Here is a 22,153-nt window from a genome sequence, read left to right as displayed (position 1 = left end):
CTCATGCATAGAAAGAATCCTAGTGCACCCTGTAACACAAATAAATCTTGAACCCAGTATGCTGGGCGAGATAAGTCCATCACGAAAGGACAGCTAGGGCACGATCTCACGTATAGGAAAAATCAAAAGGCCAGTGTAGAGGAAGCAGTGCATTGCTGTGGATGATGAGGGAACTCTGGCGAAGATTGTGTGTGCTGACTGCCCCGCGTGATTCATGCCATTGATGTCACTAAAAGACATCAATGAAAGACGTGGCATTGGCACATGTGTTGTAGATCGATAGGTGTGCTTCATATATGTAACTGATTCTTGTTATTGGAGTGAACACATGTCCATGTGTGCGCATAGTTCAGTGTGTGTAAACAATGAAAACAAAATCGTGCCGGGAAGATGTAGGAGCTTCTTCGTTAGGGCAACAAAGTAGATCACATCCTCCCACGCAGCAGCCTTTCCTTTTCGCCTTTGTCAAACGGAACCTTTGTTTTGATGAGAGGCTCTGATGAGAGCGGCATGAGTCAGTCTGTGAGTCGTTTGTCACAATTAAGAAATGCTGCCAGAGTCCTATGAAAGGCTAGCAAGAAACACCTTCTCCAACATAAGGATCAATAAACTCGGATGGACAGCCTACTTCCGTGCCCAGAATCATGAGAAAGTGCCCTTTAGGTCTAGGAACAAGTGTAGCTTAGCTCCCCATCCTGTAGATCGGTTAAATTGCCTGTGTCCTAGATCAGTCCCGGACTGGAAAGTGCAATAAAGCTACCACACCAAGATCTTTGCCTTTCATTAGACATTCCTACTGCTCAAGGTGACACAAATCAAATGTTCTCCCAGCAATATGCAAAGGAGGTAATCTTCCCCAAAGCGTGCGCTGACAATATTATCACCCAGTCGATACCAAGTTCAACATTAAAGCGCTTCCTTAGCCTTTGAGAAGTAACTCTGATCTAATCTTTGAGGTTCCTTAGTGTTTTCTTTCTGGAGGCGCAAGAACACACAAGATTTCCCAAGAGCTAGCAGCCCCAGCTTGTCGTCAGCTACACATCCTAGCAGAATTGTTTTGTGTGGTCGGTCGGTTGGTGGTGGTTTGTCTTGTGTGTGTAAAGATCAAGGTTGGACCTAGGAATAAAACTGACCTTTTGTTTCCGGACATCAGTCAGGTTTGCTCTTTTTTGCAGTGAAAGAAGAGGCTGAGAAATGTGTGCTTGCCTTTGCACATTTGAACATTGAGGGTTTTTATCCCGCGGGGTCTGCCTCGTCCCCATAAACTGCTGCCCCTCCACCCCCAGACTAGAGAGGTGCCGTTCAGTTGGAGAAATCCTAGGGAGATAAATATGAAACTCAGTCTTCTGTTCTTGTAATAATGTCCTCAGACATCTAGGATATCCTAAAACATCCCCAGAGTCCAAATGAATTATAATTAAAAGAAGCTTTCTGGGTATTCCAGTGGAAGCATGATGGGTAGATTAAAAGTTAGCCATGCCATGGCCTCTGATAGCTGCTGGGCTTTGCCATTGCAAGTCCGACTCCAGCAGGGGATTGAAAGGAAACAAGGTCTGAGTTGACCGAATGCTTTTTGCCTTGATTGGACAGGAGCAGACCCTCTCGTAGAGAACTTTGAGCCTCTCTATGACCTGGAGGACTCGTGGGAAAGGGATGGAGAGGACGAAGGGGTCGTGCCTGGAACTACACCTTTAGATATGGCTGCCAACTGGCAGGTGAGTGCTTCCCCAGTCCGTGTGGCTGCCCCTAAAGGAGCTAAAGGTTCAGGAAGGTACAAACAGATAGTCTCCCTGGATCTCTAGTTTCCCCAAAGAACATGGCTATTATTTTTAAGGGAGTCTTTATTGTCAAGAGCCGTATCACTCTTGAAAAACACATCCCTGAAAGATCTGGGTCAGCTGAGGTCTGGCGGCCTCATCAGATCAGAGTGCAGATTTGAGAGAGGGCTAGAATAGAGAAGACGGATGATTCACAGAAGAGTTTCCATCCTGAACTCACACCAGAGTGGTGACCACCTCGGTTTCCGAAGTTAGGGGAAGTGTCATGGTTTGCTCGGCACGGAGGCTGGTGATTTCTGCACAGAACACGACAACGGGAATCCCTCGGAGCATGTCAGTCAACCTTAACAGAACGACTAGAGTTAAAGTCCTGATCGGAGCTCCACTGACTGAGAGCTAAATATAAAGACGGTGACTAGGTCTTCCTGGCCCAAGGAGAAAAGCCAAAGGCGGTGGATGGGTAGCACGCACGTGTCCAGCAAAACAAAATTGATTTCTCGGGGGCCAGTGCTGCTCCACATCCACCTGTGGCTTCTTCCAGGCCTTTGTTTTCCGCCGAATAACCTGGTGGAGAGACCATGTGGTTCTCCCTTTTGAGCACCTCATGTCGTGGCCCGCACCGGCCTCCTCACAAAGCATAGAAAGGTAACCTACTTCAGTGATCGCTTGCTGTCTCTACAAGGTTAGCCAAAGTGAAGCCACCTCAGAAAGAACGGCCTCTGTAGCTCAGCCTAAAATTCCTCCCCTGGTTTTGTGTTTGTTTTTGTTTCAAGATTGTACTCGCCCCTCAGTTAAACTGTATATTACACTAGGGGGATTGCCCCAAAGCTTGTAAGCCTGTGGCCACCTTGTGAGCAAGTTGATAGTGTTCATTGTCATAAACCTTTAGGTAGGGAGGAGGGGCCAATTCGGGGAACAGAGTTTCATAGCTTTGAGGAGGCTCAGCTCTCAGGGGAACACCTTGACCAACTACCCTTTGACCAAGCGATAACTGACTTGGTGGCCTGGCTGCCTTTGTCCCTCAGAAGAGCCTTGGGACCGAATCTCCCACTACCCGCCTCGGGCAGTTCCTGTGGAGCAAAGCACAACTCCCGTGCTCCAGCACCCCCACAGGGTGCACGTGCGCCTGGTGATGGTACTGACCCTCTTGTCCGCTCCTCCTTCCTTGGTGACTAGGTCGCCTAAGAAGGACATACTGAGTGATTTATCACAAAGAAACAGGTGACCCTGGTGGTCCGAACCATGTGTAATCTTTTCCCCTATTTTCCGTTCCAACAGGTTTTTGACATATTAAATGGGAAGCCATATGAGTCAGAGTTTACATCTGATGATTCCCTGCCACAAGGTGGGTCCTGATAGAACCCTAGTTCTCTTAACCAGTGTTGTCTCCCTGGGATCGACTCATTGTCGCCCGACAGCAAGGGCCTGCCATGACCCCGGGCTGACCGCGAGAAGCACGGTTGCTGGTTGCCGGATCACCAGATCCTAGTGGGGCACCAAAGAGCATCTCCCGTTTTCATCTGCTCAAGCGACAGGCTGCTTGCTGCTACTCAGCTGGGCTTCTGCCAACATTCAAGTCCTGAGCTTGATTGCTTCCATTTGGGAGGTGGAGGGAGAGCAGCGTAGCAACGGTCGGTCCGTGCGGTGTCCCTGGGAGGGGATGACAGACGTGTTTCCTCCTTGTTCCCTTCAGGAGACATGAAACAGCTGACTGAAGGTGCAAAGCTGCAGCTCTACAAGTTGCTGGAAATTCCAGATCCAGACAAAAACTGGGCCACCTTGGCACAGAAATTGGGTCTGGGGATACTTAACAATGCCTTCCGGCTGAGCCCTGCTCCTTCAAAAACTCTCATGGATAACTACGAGGTGACCCGTCGTCTGCGTATTGGACTGTTTTGATTTGACTTTCCTCTGGCCATCCCTGGCCCGGCCGTAGCCCCTTCCCACTCCTTTAGCTGAGAGAACCCAGAGCCTGACTAAAGCCCGGGAGGGTGAGGCATCCAGGATAGGAGCCCACCTTCCTGAACAGGGTATTTTCATGTGCTTTGAGATCTCCCCAGAGTCCCACAGAAAATACTCCTTTGAGGGGCTGGATTGCCACAGAACTTTGATCCCTGGGGAGAGAGGGACGTTAACACACTGGTCTGCTTTTCCCCGAAAAAGACATCTCGCCGTGTGTCAGGGCATGCCGTCATTGCTCAGTGCAGTGACTTCCAGCAGCGCTCTAGCCTGGAGATGCTTCTGTTTCTGAGAAGGAAACAGTGTTTGCTCTCGTCCCTCGGTGCTTCTCAGGGCTTCTGCTTACCCAGGGATCCTGCCTCCGCTTCACTCTTAGGTCAGCGGGTCTCAACCTGTGCGTCGCGACCCCTCGGGGTCGAACAACCCTTTCACAGGGTGGCCCAGTTCATAACAGTAGCAAACTGACAGTGATGACCTAGCAGTGAAAATCATGTTCTGGTTGGGGTTCACCCCAACATGAGGAACTGTATGAAAGGGCCGCGGCGTGAGGAAGGTGGAGAGCCGCTGCTGTAAGTAGAGGTCCGCTGTCGCAGTTCCTTTCTCTCTGCGCACTGAAAGCGACTTCTCTGCGCGACCCTGAGTGATGTCCGAGCCGAAACAGGATCGTAATCACTCTGCCCTGGCCTTTCCAGAACCTACTGGCTCTCCCCGCCCTCTCCCCCGTGTGTGTGTGTGTGTGTGTGTGTGTAGGAGACAGCACAGGCAAGGGGAATGGTAGGGACGCAATGCCGGGGGTCCCCAGTCTGCAGTGGGGGGAGTGCTCCGCGCCCGGGGGTCTGAGCACAGGGCATCCTTGCTCTCTTCCTTGCAGGTGTCCGGAGGGACGGTGCAGGAGCTGCTGGAGGCCCTCAAACAGATGGGCTACACGGAAGCCATTGATGTCATCCAGGCGGCTTTCTCCAGCTCAGGCAGGGCCACCCCCAGCTCCAGGAAGACGCCCTCTCAGACCCGCTCGCCGCCTCTCTCACCCTCCACCAGGCAGCACCTCGGTAAGGGCAAAGAGCCAGCAGTGCCTCCCGAATGGATAAACTGTCCTCTGTGTCCGTCTACTCCCAGGCCCCTGGGCTCCACCTCCTGCCTGCCCCGACACTGCTATTGGGGTGAGCAGTGGCATAGACACCGCATTTCCTTAGATTCACTTTGTATCATAAAAACAAATGGTTAAGGTAAATCTTATTTCATCAATTCTCTTCAATGGCAAGGGAGAGCTGAGAGAGGAAACACTCTCCCCAGTTTGTGGAAGCAGGATGAATGCCCGGGGAGTTGGGGCTGATCCTGTGTTTTTTGCCTGTCCCTTCAGTCCCACGGCCTCCTCCCTAGGCACCTTCTCCTGGCTCCTCCCACTTACCATTAGCTGTCTGGGTCCCCTCCCACCTGGAAAGCATGCACCCAAGTGGAAGGGACTCTTAGTGCCGCCCAGTAGCTTCAACACGGGGGTGGGGGGGTCTTCAAAGAGGTTGTGGCATTAAAAGATAGTAGAGTTTTCCCACAGCCTTTTTCAAGCCGCCCCTAAGTTCACAGAATCCTGTCCTCACACTCTACACAGCAGCGTCCTTCTTTATCGAGGACTGCCATAGCAGCAACTGCTGAGCATGGCTGGCTGTCAACAACAGACGTTGATTTTCTCACAGTTCAGGAGGCAGGAAATGGAATTCCAGGCAATAGGTGTAGACAGGGCAGGCTTTCTGTCTGGTTGGGCTCCGGAAGAAAGCCCTGGTCTCTCCAGCTCTGATCCCTGGGTCCCTCGGAGATCTCCAGGTCTCTTGGCGTCTGTCTTACTGGGTCTTGGCTCGGCTCACTTGTTTAGTTTACTTCATACCTCACAGGAAATGGACTCAAAGTACACCCTCCACTAACGCTGCCTCATTCACTTACCAAAGACAGCCCGCTCCCAGGTGGAATCATAACCACCAGGCAGAAAGGGTAGGTAGGTTTACAATACATTTGGGGTCGGGGGCAGAGTGCTGGAGGGACATAAATCAAACCATAACAAACTGCTTCCTGCTTTCTTGATAAGCTCCCAAAGCCCCTGCGCTCTCCTCACTCACCCAGGGCTCTTGCCCTCACGCCATAGCCTTGGGGAATACGGAAACAACACACACCCTCCTATTTCCACACCGTCGACCAGCCAGCTCACGGTTGCCGGTGCCTGCCCGGCTGCCTGGCATCTGGTTTCAGTGGGTTCGATGTCTGAACTCCCTTTGAAGACATCCTTTCGCCCGCCGGGCCCAGCCCTCTGATCCAGGCCCTAGCTCCTAGACTTTGTAGCCCTCTCTGTCCGTCCTACCAGCAGTTCCTCCCAACCCACAGGATGCCCTCGCCAAGCAGGCTGTAGCTCCCCTCTTCTTTCAAATCTAAACACACATCCCTTCCTCCCCCAGTGACAGCCCAGGAGCTCGGTGCCCCACTGTAGCCTCATCGCTTCTCAGAAGAGGGCTCCAGAGCTCTTCTTTCTCCTCTTCACTTCTGTTCTCTGTGGGACACCTTCCCCAGCAGGTGAAGGTCCGTCCCCACCGTGGCACCCTGATGACCCTTAACAACCAGGTTACCTGGTCCCATCATCCCTTTTGTTCACCCTCTCAGCCCTTCTCAAGGGTGGCACAGCCCCCAAACCACTTCCTCCTACTTCAAAGCATCACTTCAAGCCTCATTTGCATGTCCTCTGACCTTGACCTTATAGCCTCTCCTGTGTAGGTCACGTTCACAACCACCTCCATGCTTCCCTTGTGAAGTCACAGCACCCAAAACCAAGTCCTGAAACTCCCACACAAACTCAATATTGGCCATGATGGGTTACTACCTGCCTCGAGCTGGCTAAGGCAGAAGTCTCCGAATTACCCATGACAACGTACCTGCTCTACCCACCCCACGTCTCATCCGCCAAGGACTCCTCCCCTCTGTGTGAACCTTCATCTTCGGCAACAGCTCCTCACTGGCCTCCCTCTGGCCGTTCTCTCTACCTTCCTTCAAGCCATCTTGGCACAGCAGCGGGAGCAAGCCGTTTAAAATCTACAGCACTGTTGCCCTTCCCCCCACTCATTCCTTTATTCACAGCCCCTTCCTGGGTGCCTGGCACTGTGGGAGGCTTTGATAAAGCAGTGAACAGTAGAGGCACGATTATTTCTCTGTCTTTAACATCACTGTAATACCCTCTTCCTCCCACTCAACTGTCTATCAGTTCCCAAGAGGTTCTTCTCATCTCCCTGCTCAGGAGTCCTTAAGGCCTTAAGGCCGTTGCTTCTCAGAACAGCCCTTCACCTGGCTGGAGCTTCCTTACCTTTCCAGCTTGGTGACTATGGCACCTCCCCCCAGGGCAGGCTTCACTGTGAGAAACACTTTCCTCCCCCCCCCCCCATATTCTACTTTTATTAAGTACTGCAGCTATTTAAAACAATTTAGCAAATATATACATGCATGAGTACTTTCTTTTTTAAAACATTTTATTAGGGACTCATACAGCTCTTATCACAATCTATACATATACATAAATCAATTGTATAAAGCACATCTGTACATTCTTTGCCCTCATCATTTTCAAAGCATTTGCTCTCCACTTAAGCCCTTTGCACCAAGTCATCTTTTTTCCCCTCCCTCCCTGCTCCCCCCTCCCTTATGAACCCTTGATAATTTATAAATTAGTATTTTGTCATATCTTGCCCTAACTGGCATCTCCCTTCACCCCCTTTTCTGTTGTCCGTCCCCCAGGGAGGAGGTCACATGTAGATCCTTGTAATTGGTTCCCCCTTTCCAACCCACTCAACCTCTACTCTCCCAGTATCACCCCTCACACCCCGGGTCCTGAAGGTATCATCCACCCTGGATTCCCTGTGCCTCCAGCTCCTATCTGCACTAGTGTACAGCCTCTGCTCTATCCAGATTTGCAAGGTAGAATTCAGATCATGGTAGTGGGGGGCCGGGGGGAAGGAAGCATTTAGAAACTGGAGGAAAGCTCTATTCTTCATCAGTGATACATCACACCCTGACTGACTCATCTCCTTCTCTAGACCCCTCTGGGAGGGGATCTCCATTGGCCGACAAATGGGCTTTAGGTCTCCACTCTGCATTTCCCCCTTCATTCACGATGGTAAGATTTTTTTTTTTGATGATGCCTTATACCTGATCCCTTCGACACCTCGTGATCGCACAGGCTGGTGTGCTTCTTCCATGTGGGCTTTGTTGCTTCTGAGCTAGATGGCTGCTTGTTCACCTTCAAGCCTTTAAGACCCCAGAAAGCGGACACCATCAGCTTTCTTCGCCACATTTGCTTAGCCACCCATTTGTCCTCAGCGATCGTATCATGGAGGTGTGCACCCAATGATACGATATTTTGTTCTTTGATGCCTGATAACTGATCCCTTCGGAACCACGTGATCACACAGGCTGGTGTGTTCTTCCATGTGGGCTTTGTTGCTTCTGAGCTAGATGGCCGCTTGTTTATCTTCAAGCCTTTAAGACCCCAGATGCTGTCTCTTTTGATAGCCGGGCACCATCAGCTTTCTTCACCGCTTTGTCTTCAGAGGTTGTGTCCGGAGGGTGAGCATCATAGAATGCCAATTTAATAGAAGAAAGTATTCATGCATTGAGGGAGTGCTTGAGTAGAGGCCCAAGGTCCTTCCGCCACCTTAATACTAAACCTATAAATATAGGCACATAGATCTATTTCCCCATCCTCATATATATTTGCATGTACATGTCTTTGTCTAGACCTCTATAAATGCCCTTTGCCTCCTAGCTCTTTCCTCTATTTCCCTTGACCTTCCTCCTGCCCCACTAGCATGCTCCGTCCCCACCTGGGTTACAGCTATACCTCTTCGTTACGTTACCTTACCCTTGATCATGCCCTACCAGGCTTCCCACACCCTCCTCACCACCAATTTGGATCCCATGTTGTTCCCTTGTCCCTGGGTTTGTTAACACCACTTCCTTACCCCCCACCTCCCCCTATCCCAAGTCCCCCCAGAACTGTCGGTCCCATTGTTTTTCCTCCAGATAGTTCATCCAGCCTATCTTATTTAGACAGACCTGTGGAGATAATAACATGCACAAAAACAAGACAGAGGAAAACAAAGCAACAGTATACAACAAAACAACAACAACAAACCACTGACAAAGAACAAAACAAAACACATCAAGAAAGAAAGGCTTGTAGTCAGTTCAAGGATCGTTCGTTGGCCCTTAGGAGTGTTTTCCAGTCCAGTCTGTTGGGGCACCATGCCCTGGTCCCAAAGTCCACCGTGTCCATCAGGAAAATGACCCAATTTCTTGATTCTCATGGCCTGCTGTCCCCAACACACAAATACCCAAAGAAACCAGTCAGTACTCGCAGCATGGGGGACAGGGGGGACCCAAGTCCTTAATTTACAGTTTTTTCAAAGTACTTTACAGTTCCTACCACAAATTAAATAGTTAAAAAAAACAACCTTGGTGGGTTGTATAAATTCAGGAATTAGGAGTCAGTGGCCATGCTAATGTAATATTCCGATGTTAGAATGTAACATGTAAGCACACAGCACATGTACCGTTTGTGTGTATGTTGCACTTCTGTCTCGCTGGGCATGCACTCTCTCTGGGTAAGACATCACTGGCATTGCTCAGAATTGTAACGCCCCTTCTCTAACAAGGGGAATCGGAGCTGAGTCCCCCATGTTGGCTCAGTGTCATCAAACAAACGCACTGTATGTTCTGCTACCCACGTGTGTTCGTGGCAGTGGAGAGGGCGTAATAGCATACGAGACCATGGAGAGACCTTGTTTCCAGTTCCTACTTCTGTCACCAATTTATTTTGCCTAAGCTCAGCAATTTCCCCAGCTAAGTAGGTAATTCAGTGGTCGGAAAAAAAAATACATCTAATTTCTAAGAAAAGAAAAAATGGTACGCTTTGAGTCGAGAATATTCAGGAAGGCTTCTGATCAAACTAAGGCTAACTGGGCCTCACTTCCCTCGGGCTGCAATCACAAGGCACCCCAAACGGGGCGGTTTAAAGCAGTACACTTTCTCTCTCACCAAGTTCTTTCTCCCCCATTCTGCAAACCAGAAGTTCAAGATCAAGACACCAGCAGGGCCATCCAGGCTCCCTCCGGGGAAAGACTCCGCTCTGGGCTCTGACTAGCACCCTGAGATTGCTGGCAAGCCTTGGGGCCCTTCGGCTTGTCATGGCCTCCCCTAGGGTCCATCCTCACATGACTGTCTTCCGTGTGTGTGTGTGCGCGCGCGCGCGCGCACGCATGTGTGTGTGTGTGGCCAAGTCTCTTCTGCGTCTCCATTTCCAAGTCTGCTCTTCTGTAGGGCCCACTCTAGCCCAGTAACCCCTACTTGTGAGCAAGCGCATCTCAAAGATCCAGTTCCCCATTCTGCACTTCCATAAGGACTCGAATTTGGGGTGACACTCTCCCACCCATGACAGCTCGATTCCAGTGGAAAGGTACGCCCATGTGGTGATCTCGCCCCAGTTCATAGATCAGTAGTATATGATCATAGGAATTGATTGGTTGATGTGAAAGTCAGAACGGGTACAATGACATGACTGTTTCTGCTCCTTCCTCCACGGGAAGAGCAGGGAGCTGCATGGAGGGACGTGGTGACTTGTGGAAGGCGCGGAGGGTTGGGAGGGGGGGTGATTTCCTCTGCAGATGCCTTTCAAATCCCAATGGGAGGCCAGCCAGAGTCAAACTCAACTCAGTGGGAGTGACTTTGGATTCGATAGGGAGTGCAAGACGTGCGGGAGCCCTGGTGGTGTGGTGGTCACGCAGTGCGCTGCTAACCACAAGGTCAACAGTTCGAAACCACCAGCAAGCCAAGGGAGAAAGACGGAGCTTGCTACTCCTGTAGAGAGTTACTGTCTCAGAAACCCACAGGGGCAGTTCTACACTGCCTAGAGGGTCACAGTGAGTGGGAACTGGCTTGGCAGCAGGGAGATTGGTGAGGTGAGTGAGAGCGCTGCCTGTGCCTTGCCCCAGCCATGCCCTGGTGACCCTGAGCTCTCTCCCCTCAGATGAGCTCCCGGACAACGAAAGCATCTGTGACAGTGGCGTGGAGACCTCCTTCCGCAAGCTCAGCTTCACGGACTCGCTGACGGGCAGCAGCGCAGTGCTAACTCTGAACAAACTGCCCCGTGACTACGGGCAGCAAGGCTCCATAGAAGGCAACGTGTAACCCGCTGGCGATGTCCCCCACTGTGCAAACCAAAGCAATTCCACGGCATTGTCACGAGCAGGAACTGCAGAGTGTATCCAGAGGTGCTCAGAGGAAAACCAGCCAGCCCGAATCACTCTGGATCTCATTCAAGGCCAAGTTCTAAATTGGCTTCCTTTCTTGGTTCTTCCATGATTCTTATTTCAGTTCGCTTACAGGTAGTCAGTCTCTAGCAAGCACAGCACTCGGCTGGACTGAAGCATCGTTGGGGAGGAGATGGCTTCTTGAGCTTCACAAGCTGCCATTGGATTCCATTTGCTTCCTGTCGTCACTGCTGCTGTCCCTCTGCTGCGTCCCCACTGTCATTACTAGTTGTCAGAGTCCCCACCCAGAGCCCCCCCTAGCTGTCCGCAGTACAGGTGTGCTTTCAGATTAAGGTTAAAGAAAGGGGATGTTTTTAAGTGGCAGGCACTCAGTGTACAATAAAAAAGGCTTACTGCTTTTCCCAATGTGGTTATCTCAGTGATTTGGAAAGATGTACATGTCAATATTTAAACATGGTTACAATCAGTGCTGAAAATGGTCTTTCCCCCCTTTTCTGCATTTTGCTATTGTAAATATGTTTTTTAGATCAAATACTTTAAGGAAAAATGTTGGATTTATAAATGCTATTTTTTATTTTACTTTTATAATAAAAGGAAAAGCAAATTATTGACCTCACCTGGTTTGCTCTCTGCCAATCCTTTTCTAAGATGATTCATAACAATCATGGGGGCCTTTCCCTCGGCTGGTTATCCATCCCATTCAAATTCTCCTTTAGGATTCCAGAAATGGAAATATTTTAAGGTATGAAAAAAATGTTGAGTCTGTTTTAGACCAATATTGGAAGTGTTCCATTTGTCGAATCCTTGGCCGGCTCATCTCATTTAGGCTCGCTAGCTGGACCCTCACCTGTAGCTCACAAAAATACTCCTTACCATTGTCTCGAAACTGTCATGGAGCACGAAGTGTTGAAGCTTCAGCATACAGGAGGGTCTCAGACCAGGAACCTCCCAACATGAAGCCTGGCTGGAGTGCTCATTACTCAAAGCGTTGAGAATAAAGAAGAGGGAAACGCTGACGTGTTTGAATGAGGTGGTGTGGTGGACATGCAATGTGCAGCCAAGATGCCTTTATAACAGAGGACTTGTTCACTGTCAGCCTCCGCTACTAGAAATTCACGCTGCAAGGAGCCTCTGCTCGGCCACTCCTTCAGGATTGCTTCAGCTACACAGAGCCACCTCATCCCAGGTCATGCCCATTTCCACAGTGGCCCCCTGCAGTGACTGATCCATGTGAGTGTATAAAGATGTCCTATCAGAACAGCTCCGAAAGGCTGCTTGAGCCCCAGGTTTCCCCCACGAGGTGAGCTGAGGTGATGGGGTGGGCTGCTTGCCTTTCCCTTCCACAGGTGTCAATCTCAAGGGTGTTTCCATGTCATCTTCCCGCACACTTTCCTTCACCTTCTGGTCTGCTTCCCAGAGCACCTGGCCTGTGCAGGTGCCATGAACTCTACTGAGAAGATTTGCACAGCACAGCAAGTCACTGAAGCTTGAACATACGCAAGGAGGTATGTAAAATGACTGACCTCGGTCAACAGAATGAAACACAAAGTTCAAATGGGGTAAGTTGTAGGCAGCTTCTGAATCCGTGTCTTAACTCCAAAGTTCCTGTGTTGGGGTATTATTATGGTAGAAGAGAAAGCTGAGAAAAATAATTGAGTCTAGAACTGGACCCCACGGTATGTTGGATTGAATAGTTGATGAAGGGAAATTTCAAATTGCTGAAGAAAAAGATGTCTATTCAAAATTAGATGTTCCATCTGGTTATCACTTTGGGGCAGGGTAAATCAAGCTAAATTCCCACTATCCTCCTTTAATCAAATAATTTTCAGAAACAACAAAACAAAAATAAACCCGCAACTAGAAATGCAAGACATTGTCTCTGAATAACCTTGAAGTACAAAGATCCGCAGTGAGGCATTCTCTCGTCTGGGGTAGAAATAGTTTAGGTTCTTCATTTTACAGTGCATCCCAAATAAAGATGTTGTTGCGTCCCAAATAAAGATGTTGGGTGTGGTTTATTTTAGAAAATTCTATTTTCAATTACACTACTGTTTCTTTACTGCCCCACCCCAATTATTCCAGTTTTTGTAAGTTGTTTCCATTATAAATATAACCCTTTTTCTCCCTTAGCCCTTAAACAAGCCCCTCCCTCCATACTTCTGCAAATTCCTCTCGGTAACAAAGAACTAATTTCCCGCTGGCCGAAGCAAGCTCTCCCATCCCAAATGCTCTTCGTAGAGCAAGATGTTGGCACTCCTCACTGAGGGTTAGGGGTCTGAGTCCTACTGGTCCCGGGACAAGTGTTAACATATGGGGTAAGTAACTTCCCAGGTCGGGTCACAAAGTGTGGAGCAACTTCTGTCTACTCTTGCTGGGTTGCTCCTTGGAAACACTTACTCTGTCCTAAGGAAGCCAAGTGGCCGCACAGAGAGACGGCCATATATCCTGCCAGCTGCCTTCCCTGGGCCATCTCCGTCACCTGTAGATGCGTGTGTGAGTAGTCCTTCGGGTGTGTGCGCGCCTCTAAGAGGCTCCCTCTCGACTCCAGACTGCCTCTGCCGATGCTCTGGGGCCCCCGAGGTAAGCCACGGTGCTCAGCCCTGCTCCAACCGCAACTCGTGAGCACATCAAACAATGATGGATGCTTTAAGTCCCAGATGTGGTGTGAATTGTCATCATTCTCTGGGTTTCTGATCAGACCGGTGGCCATACCAGAAATTCACTTTAAAGAGAAGCTGACTTGAGGAAGAAGAGCAAAACTGCTCATGCTGGGACTAAAAATAACATCTCGCTTACTTAATAGGGAGCCCTGTTTCTCTTCGGTTCCAGAGACTTCCCCTTTCTCCTCCCAGATCTCAGTTCTGGCCTGAACCTCGGCATGGTGCTCTAACACCAAGCTTAGCAACACTGTGTGCATCCGTGTGTAAGGTGTCTCTTTCCTAATGCACCAGCAGATGGGGATAAATACCAAAAAGAATGCGGGAGGGCAGGTGGAGGGGGGAAAAATGACAATGGGCCGGAAATAAACCTTCCCATAAAGCTTGCCTAGCAGCAGGAAGCCGTTTAAAAATAGCTCCTCAGAACTCGGGTCCTCTTTTAAGGTTTGGATACTCAGCAGGCACGGCCTTGACTTTTCCAGTATCAGCAGTCCCCCTTTTGCAGCCGAGGGAAGCCCTGCCGCTGCGGTCGCCCGCCACCTGAGTCCCTCTCCCTGCTCCGTCGTTGGTGGCACAGGCATTCTGCATGTAGCGAGAGGAGGGGGGAAGAGGGACCAGCCAGATCTGAGCAGTCCTTATCGGCCTGCTCTCTCGGATGTATGAGTTCTACAAAACTGTTACGGCATCCCGAGGAGTATGTCACTGCAGCTTGCAATACGGAAGCAGGAGGTCTAAATATGAAATACACAATATTCAAGTCAGGGCTGATTCCAAAGCCAATTCTTCAATGTTTCTTGTCCTAGGAAGAAACGATACTGTAGTTTAAAGGAGGGGGGAAAGACAAATCTTTAAAAAGATGAGACTTCAGAGAGTTTTAAGAGGACATGTTGGTTCCTTAAAATGACTATTTCCCCCGAGATGCTCAAATATTCAAGGCCTGTAGATTACTGGTTGCTCGCTCTCCTTATTTTGCATTTTTGGGGGGATTATTTTTTCTAGTTGGTATTTTTGCAGGTAGTGGACTTGGGGAAACAGAAAAGTCTAGAGGGTGAAACTAAAATTCCATTTGAATTCTTACAATCACGGAATAGAGGGTTGGATAGGACCTTACAGATCCCTTAGGCTGATCATCCAGGTTCTGTCTTTAAGCCTCCACGTTAGGAGAGCACCTCCTCCCTGTGGTCCTGACCGCTCTGCTGGAAACATTAGCACCAATCCTAGAAACTACAATTTCCTGCCCATTGATTTTCTCTTTCCCTCCTCCTTTGATTACAACTTAATGCCAAGAAGAACAAAGTCATCACAACTTGACCAGTAGGTAACATCATGATAAATGGAGAAAGGGTGGCAGTTGTCAAGGATTTGTCTTGTTTACATCTGCAATCAGTGCTCGTGGAAGCAGCGGTCAAGAGAGAGGAATGCACTGCTACACGAGACCCGTTTAGAATATTGAAAAGCAAGGATGGTACTTTGAGGACTAACTTGCACCTGACCCAAGCCAGGGTGTTTTCCCTTGCCTCACATGCAAGTGAAAGTGGGACATTGAATAAAGACCCAAGAAGAATTGAGGCATTTGAATCGTGGTGCTGGAGCAGAATCTTGTGAGTACCCGTGGACTGTTAAAGAGAAATCAGTCTGCCTTGTAAGCAATACAGCCAGAGGCTGGTGAGAGTTCATCCTACATGCTTTGGACATATTACCAGAAGGCCATCATGCTTGGTAACGTAGAGGAGCAGCGAAAAAGAGGAAGGTCCTCAGGGAGATGGACCGACACGGTGGCTGCAGAGGAACCATTGTGAGGACGGTGCGGGATATGGCAGTGTGCCATGGCTTTGTGCAGAGGGTCTCTGTGGGTTGGACCCAGCTCCGTGGCCCTTAACAACAACATCCCTTGAGGATAGGGGGCATACTTAGGCGGGGTCGAGGATGTAGTGGCCTTCCTTCCATTGTTTATTGCATAGGTGACACCTCCTGCCATTAACCTTGTGATGCCCCTGCTCCAGGGTGGCCCTGGGTGGCCAGAGTGGAACCGGTCCTCCAGTTTCCAAAGCTGTGGCTTTTAGGAGACAGGCAGAAAGGCCTTTTCCCCAGTCATCTCTGAGTAGGCTCTAAGTACCAACATCTTAGTCGCTAGGCCAGCTAAGAGCCACTTGGAACATCCAGGGATCCATTCTGTTGTTGTCATCGTCTTTTGGTGCCAGTGAGTCAGAACAAGTCGATGTACGAGAGAAGGTCTGGCCCTTCACTGCCCTCTCAATGGTGACGCTTGCACCTATTGTGGCAGCCGGGGTGCCAATCTAGCTCATTGAGCATCTTCTTTTTTGCTGCCCCTCTCTTTTACCGAGCATGATGCCTTTTTCCAAGGACGGATGTCTCCTGATAGCATGTCCAAAGTACAAAGTCTGGCCATCCTCACTTCTAAGGAGCATTCTGGCTTTACTTCTTCCAAAATAGATTTGTTTGTGCTCTGACAGTCTACGAGTTGTGGGACATGACAACACGAACGTGATAGGTGAAGAAAGCAAAAGGTCCCAGATACCAGACAAGGGAATATGCCGACAGGTTGTTCAGGCATCGTAGAATGCAAAGGAGGCAGGACCTAGGAGACCATCCTCTCATTCCACCAACTAGCTTTTCCATGTTGGTCTCTCTTTCCATTGAATTATCGTAACAATCTTTAAGGAATTAAGATTATTAATCAAGATTTCTGGGGCATCTATTACACACCAGGCACTGTAGTAGGTGGCCATCATTCATTTTTTTCGTATTACTTTCTCCCAAATCCTCTGAGGTAAGTTTTGTTTTGTTTCATTTTCTCATTTTCTAGATGGGGAGCCATGGTGGGCTGTTAGGTAGGTGCTGACCTGCCCAACCGATGCCGGTGATGAACTTCAGCCTCTCGATGGAAGAAAGACTTGTGCTCCAGGAAAGACTTCGTGCCTTGGAAACCCTCCAAGATGGGTTCGTTCGGAGTCGGGGTCAACGCGATGGCAGTGAATTTGGTGCGGTTTTGTGTCATTTTACAGATGAGGAAACAGGCATACACAGAGCCTTAATCACGGATCTTCTGATGCTAAGAAACAATTTTAATAAGCTATACTTAAGATGAGGGATGAAGACAGCGGAATGTTCCTATTCCGTGTTGTCATGCAGAGATCCATTTATGACATTCTTGCTGGGCCGATGGTCTCCTCAGCCTGAAAGTGCTACAGTCACGTCCTCTCACACTGCACTAGAGAAAAGCAGGGAAGCCAGAGGGGTGGTCTAGACTTGAACCTACTAGTAGGAGCACGGTTGGCTTTCAATAGATTGCAGCCCCTGCAATAGTCCATGATTCTTTACTGAGGAAGACTGAAGTTTAAGGTTTTCTCTAGTCCCAAGAGCATTGATTGGAGAAGCTCTATACAAGCGTTCACTCTGAAAGTTACCGAGAGTCACCGTCAATGGCCAGCACCAAAGGCAATTTCATCTCCTATTAAGAATGGGAGGTGAGTGAGACATTGTAAAATCACTGTTTCTCTTAAACATGATTAAAGTATTAGGTGAGATAGGATAGAGGAATCATTCGACCCCAAAAAAGCTTTATTGCCCTGTCACCGACTCATGGGGTCGCCTAGCTCTACAAACTTCTCTATAATCCCCTCATTCTTAAACCTTAGACAAGACGGCCCGGGCTTGTTGATGCCAAGGGTACTTACTCATCTTTAAAAGGTTCTGGTCTCTTGAGCTCCCCCTCAAGGAAAAGGGGCAAGTAAGTCCATCTTTCTTTTGGCTTGCCAAAAAAACGAAGAACTGACAAGACCTTGCTTCTTATTTCTTTCAGGTAAGAATAAGAACAGGGCAGAAGATAGTTCCTGCTAAAATTATCATATTTTTAGGCCAGAAGCATAGCAGCAGATAAAGCAATTCTAGCAGCATCTCTTCTGTGTCTTTGTGGGGTCCGGGGAGCAGAGTTGGGGCCTGCAATGGGCATGGCTATATCTGAACTCTAGCATCCCTGCTTTGAGGGCATAGAGAAGTCAGGGGTCTGACATGCCTCCACCCTCATCCTCCTTTTCCTATTTGGACCCCAACCATTCCTCTCACGGGCCTCTACATCTATGCTGGGCTCAATAATCCATTGCCACGACCACACACAGCTCACAAACAATACTCAACAATGATGGGGGCTTATTAGGAAAATGAGTGGGTTACTACAAGTCAAGATCATTAAACAGTAAGGATACAGGCATTTGTCCACTGCTACAACTCCCCTCAACCAGCAGCCAAGTCTCTCTCTGATCCTCACTCAGTCGCAGTCACATGGTCCCATGACTTCTGCATCTGTGGGCCGGGAGTCCTGCGTGTTGTGCTCCCTCACAGTCCTTAGTCAGAGGCGAAGGGATGAAGTCTCAGGACCGCTCCTCTGTGTCGCTGTGCCTCAGGCTCCGGGCTCAGCCTCCTCCACTTAAGACAGAGCTCCGGGGCATGCTCTTCTGATGGTCCTGGGCTTCCTCCATCTACAGTGACTCCAATGCACTGAGGAAAGGCGTTGATGGAGGAGTGGGTGTTGTCTTTTAGCATCCATCCTTCCAAGAAACATACCCTCCAGTAGAATCTAAAGACACATCCCACCTTAATCCTGTAACAGAGAATGCCCTCCAAAATGGGATTATAAGCACAGGCAGAGAGTCCAAAATTACAGTATATCACACAGGCATTAGGGCTGGAGATGGTGAGATGGAACCTTGCAGAATCTGATGACAGGAATGGGAAGGGTCTAACTTGATGCTGGGAACCAAATGGGGGGACCAGCCTCCAAAACTGAATGGGTCCTAAGGGATGGTTGTGTAATGGAAAGGTAAATTAAAGAAGCTTTAGGCAAGATATGCAAAGGCTTACCTCTTGCGAGGCAGGATCGAGAGAGAGAATATTCTCTTACAGGCTTATATAATCTCAGGCATGCAAGCCATGCCATATACATACATAACAGGAAGGGGGGGTGTTAGAGGTAGGCATGCAGCAGGAATGGGAAGTGGTAGGGACATGCATATAACTGGAAGGTACATAAGTAATAAGATGAGTGGGTTCTAGATTTAAGATGGCGGCGTAACCTTGATCATCTCTGCACTGGCTTGACCTCAAGTGTCCCCAAGCTCTTCTCCAGGGGAGCAATCTATGCTGCTTTTCAGAAGGGAGTGGGCCATAGCAGAAGGTGGGACTCGTGGCAGACAACCTTCAGGCAGATAACCTTCAAGCTTACAGTAGCAACCATGTGCTTTTAAGCAGCATATTAAAGTTGGCATTATTGGGGGGTTGGGGTATCGTGGAGAATAACTTTTATTTAGGAGAATGTGTCTGGGTTTCATCTCCAACTCAGAAGTATAAAGACCTCCCTCACCAGAGTCTGCCTCCCAGACTCTTAATTATGAACATAGAATTTGTCCACCTACACTCTTTTCGGTTCTCTCAGTTGGCCCCCAAAATCACCAAGATATTCAATTTGCTATCTGCATAAAGTGACATCTCCTTTTTCAGTTCAAAACTCTCTTTTGGTGAATGCTTTCATTGACAAAATATTGTCAAATAGTTTAGGATCCTGTTTAATCTCATGCCAGAGTAAACCGGGAGTGGTTTTAATCCTTGCTAGAGAAAGACAGAGAGGTTGATGTATTCTAAGGTTCTTGAACTAATGTGAGAAACGGGCTAGCCTGGGACTCAGCCTTCAGACAACCCACCCTGTTGTCCTTGTGTTTCTGCAGCCCACATGGCTGCTCCCCGAGGACATAGGACAGACATGCCCAAGAGGGGGAAGGAAGCTTCTCAACCTGGACACTGAAGGGCATTGCCTAAGGCTCTCAAAGCCGTGGGAAAGCATCATCCTGTCCATCAACAATATCTGCCGGTGTCCGCCACAGTGGTCTGCTACTCGGTCCTGCAAATGGGGTCTGGTGAGGGACTCCAGAACGCATGCTGTTCTCCCTGCTGCTACACATCCTTCTTCAAACCACACTCCTTTTGCTTTGGAACCCGCAGCAGTGTTCTCTCTATGCCTTGCACATTTTGTCTTGTCCTGCTGCCCAACCCCTCCTCGCAACAATTTAAGGCAAGACCTCCACGGCGCTAGATAAACATCTTGTTGATTAACCCATGTTGATGTGGAATCCTGCTCACAACTGAAGCGTAGTTCAGTCCAAAAAGACCAAAGGACGAAGGGAGGAAGTCGCCTCTCGGAAGACCCACTGCGGTCCCACAGGTCAGTTACACCACCCAAGTGAGTAGTTTAAAAAGTCATTGCTGCATCCTTCCTTAAGGTCCCACAGCCCCTGGAGCCTGCAAACAGGCCAGTGTCAGAAGGTATGTACATGCTCAGGAAGTGAATTTATCTGTGTGATACAAAGGCAGCCCTTGGCCATCATCTCCTTCACTGTGTTGATCTGGGAAGGTCAAAGCTACCATGTGGTCAAAGCTTCCTTACTGTTTAGCCAAATGTGCATCTTGAACGATGAATAGCATATGTACACAGCATGTGGTCCAGAGACCTTTTGGGTTTGAGAGGCAGAAGGATTCTATCTTTTTGCTCAACAGAATAGAGTTTGTGGGCAGCAAGGTGCCCAAGCAGAAACCCACTGGAGAGTTGCTTCAGAGCTGAGCCAGGGGAGAAGCATCCATCTCTCGCTCTCCGTCAGCAGAAAGTCATTGCATGCCTGGACACATTGCCTCCCCACTTCCAGACCTACAGTTAATGCTTAAGTCTGTGGCTTTTCCTTGTAATCACTCATCTGACTTTTCCCTCATGAATCGTCTATTCTGGAGGCTCTGTGCCAAGTCTCCTAGATCCCCAGTAATTAAATTCTAATTAGAAATCATCCCGATGCCACCCTCTGGCTGTGGTATAATGATGGATGGAAATTAAGTGAATGGGAAGGCAGAGAGCAGCAAACTTGCTCTACGGTCTGAAATGTGTGCTCCTGCCCAGCTGGTGCCAAGTCTTGGCCTGGAACTGGAGGAGAAATAGGGAAGTAAGCGATCAGAGCTCCTCCTCTTCCTTCTTCCCACACACCCCTTTCCCTCCCTCCCTCCTCCCCTCCCCCCCTCCCTGCTGTCCTTTTGCCCGCTTTCTTCCTGTCCATTCACCTTCTTATTTCTTTCCCTTCCTTTCTTTTTCACTTTCCCCTCCTGCCCCCCAGCCCCACCTCCTTCTGTCTTTCTCTCCTCACTTCTTGAGAGTAGCTCCAGACTCACTCAGTCTAGGACAGAGGATTCCAGTTCCCAAACTCTTCCTTACAAACCAGAAGGCCCAGGTGAACAAGACTGGGGTAATCCTCCAGGAAACTCCAGCCCGGCCCAGGCATCCCCCCCTACACCCCTAGCCTCCCGTATAGTGCACCGGGCCCTCGGCTGAAAGAAGCAGAGCTTTGCCCAACCACCAAAGAGCAGGTCAGGCTCTTGGTGCGGGCTATTTTTGCTCCCATAGAATGTGAAGTGTCTGTCTGAAATGCCTCTTCCATCTCCTGTCACAGGAGCCTTGTGATTCGTTCCCTTTAGTGGAGGAAAAGTAAGCTATTGTATTTTCCCTTTTGATAAGAGCAATGGGAGACCCCCAAACCGAGTCATCCCAGCCATAGCCAACCTGACGCTGGGAGGAACGATAATCGTAAACCAACGTTTACAAGCACGCTACCCTGTCTTCGGTGTGGTACCTGCCCTAAGCCATAGTATTTTTCCAAAGTCATTTTATTGGGGGGCTCGTACAACTCTTATCACAATCCACACATACACCCATTGTGTCAAGCACATTTGTACATTTGTTGCCATCATCATTCTGAAAACATTTGCTTTCTACTTGGGCCCTTGGTATCAGCTCCTTGTTTTCCCCTCCCTCCCTGCCCCTCCTCCTCATGAACCCTTGATAGTTTATAAATTATTATTATTTTGTCATTTCTTACACTGTCGGACGTCTCCCTTCACCTACTTTTCTGTTGTCCATCCCCCAGGTAGGGGGCTATATGTAGATCCTTGTCATCGGTTCCCCCTTTTCCCCCCACCTCAATCACTTCATACGCATGTAGAAGTTGGACATTGGTAAAGGCAGACTGAAGGAGAATGGATGCCTTCGAAGGATGGGGCTGCCCAAGAACACTGACAGTACCACGGACTGCCAAAAGAATGGCCAGATCCGTCTTAGAAGTACAGTCAGAATGTCCCTTAGAAGCAAGAATGGCTAGACTTTATCTCCCGTGCATTGGAACATGTTACCATGTTATGAGAGACGCTGATCCCTGAAGAAGGATGTCATACTTCGTAAAGTGCAGGCCAGTGAAGAAGATGACGGCCTTAGACGGGATGGATCGAGGGCTGACCCAGGGGCGGCCACAATGGGCTCAGCCAATAAGAACAATGGACCGAGCCCGCCATGTGCTGCTCTGCTGTGATGTGGAGCCAGCTGACTCCACGGCCCCTAATGACAACAACAGGCTTTGTT

General features: G+C 49.2%; 1 protein-coding gene across 4 annotated transcripts in view; it reads left to right on the top strand.

The window, feature by feature from the left end:
• NFKB1 (nuclear factor kappa B subunit 1) overlaps window positions 1-11,628 on the top strand; it is a 143,677-nt gene extending 132,049 nt beyond the window's left edge. For 2 of the 4 annotated variants that reach the window (XM_075543986.1, XM_075543984.1), the window contains 5 exons: window positions 1,591-1,715; window positions 3,057-3,123; window positions 3,472-3,644; window positions 4,609-4,786; window positions 10,789-11,627. In XM_075543986.1, the coding sequence (XP_075400101.1) occupies window positions 1,591-1,715; window positions 3,057-3,123; window positions 3,472-3,644; window positions 4,609-4,786; window positions 10,789-10,949 (704 nt within the window). In that variant the 3' untranslated portion in view covers window positions 10,950-11,627. Of the gene's footprint in view, window positions 1-1,590; window positions 1,716-3,056; window positions 3,124-3,471; window positions 3,645-4,608; window positions 4,787-7,801; window positions 7,933-10,788 lie in introns of those variants that run through there. The other 2 variants (XM_075543983.1, XM_075543985.1) reach the window with 2 other exon arrangements.
• Window positions 11,629-22,153: the final 10,525 nt, after the last annotated feature.

The sequence above is a fragment of the Tenrec ecaudatus genome, chromosome 3, assembly GCF_050624435.1.
Source record: "Tenrec ecaudatus isolate mTenEca1 chromosome 3, mTenEca1.hap1, whole genome shotgun sequence".
In the NCBI taxonomy this organism is placed as follows: Eukaryota; Metazoa; Chordata; class Mammalia; order Afrosoricida; family Tenrecidae; genus Tenrec; species Tenrec ecaudatus.
The sequence above is the reverse complement of the archived record's forward strand: the minus strand, read 5'-3'. Positions and strand labels throughout refer to the sequence as shown.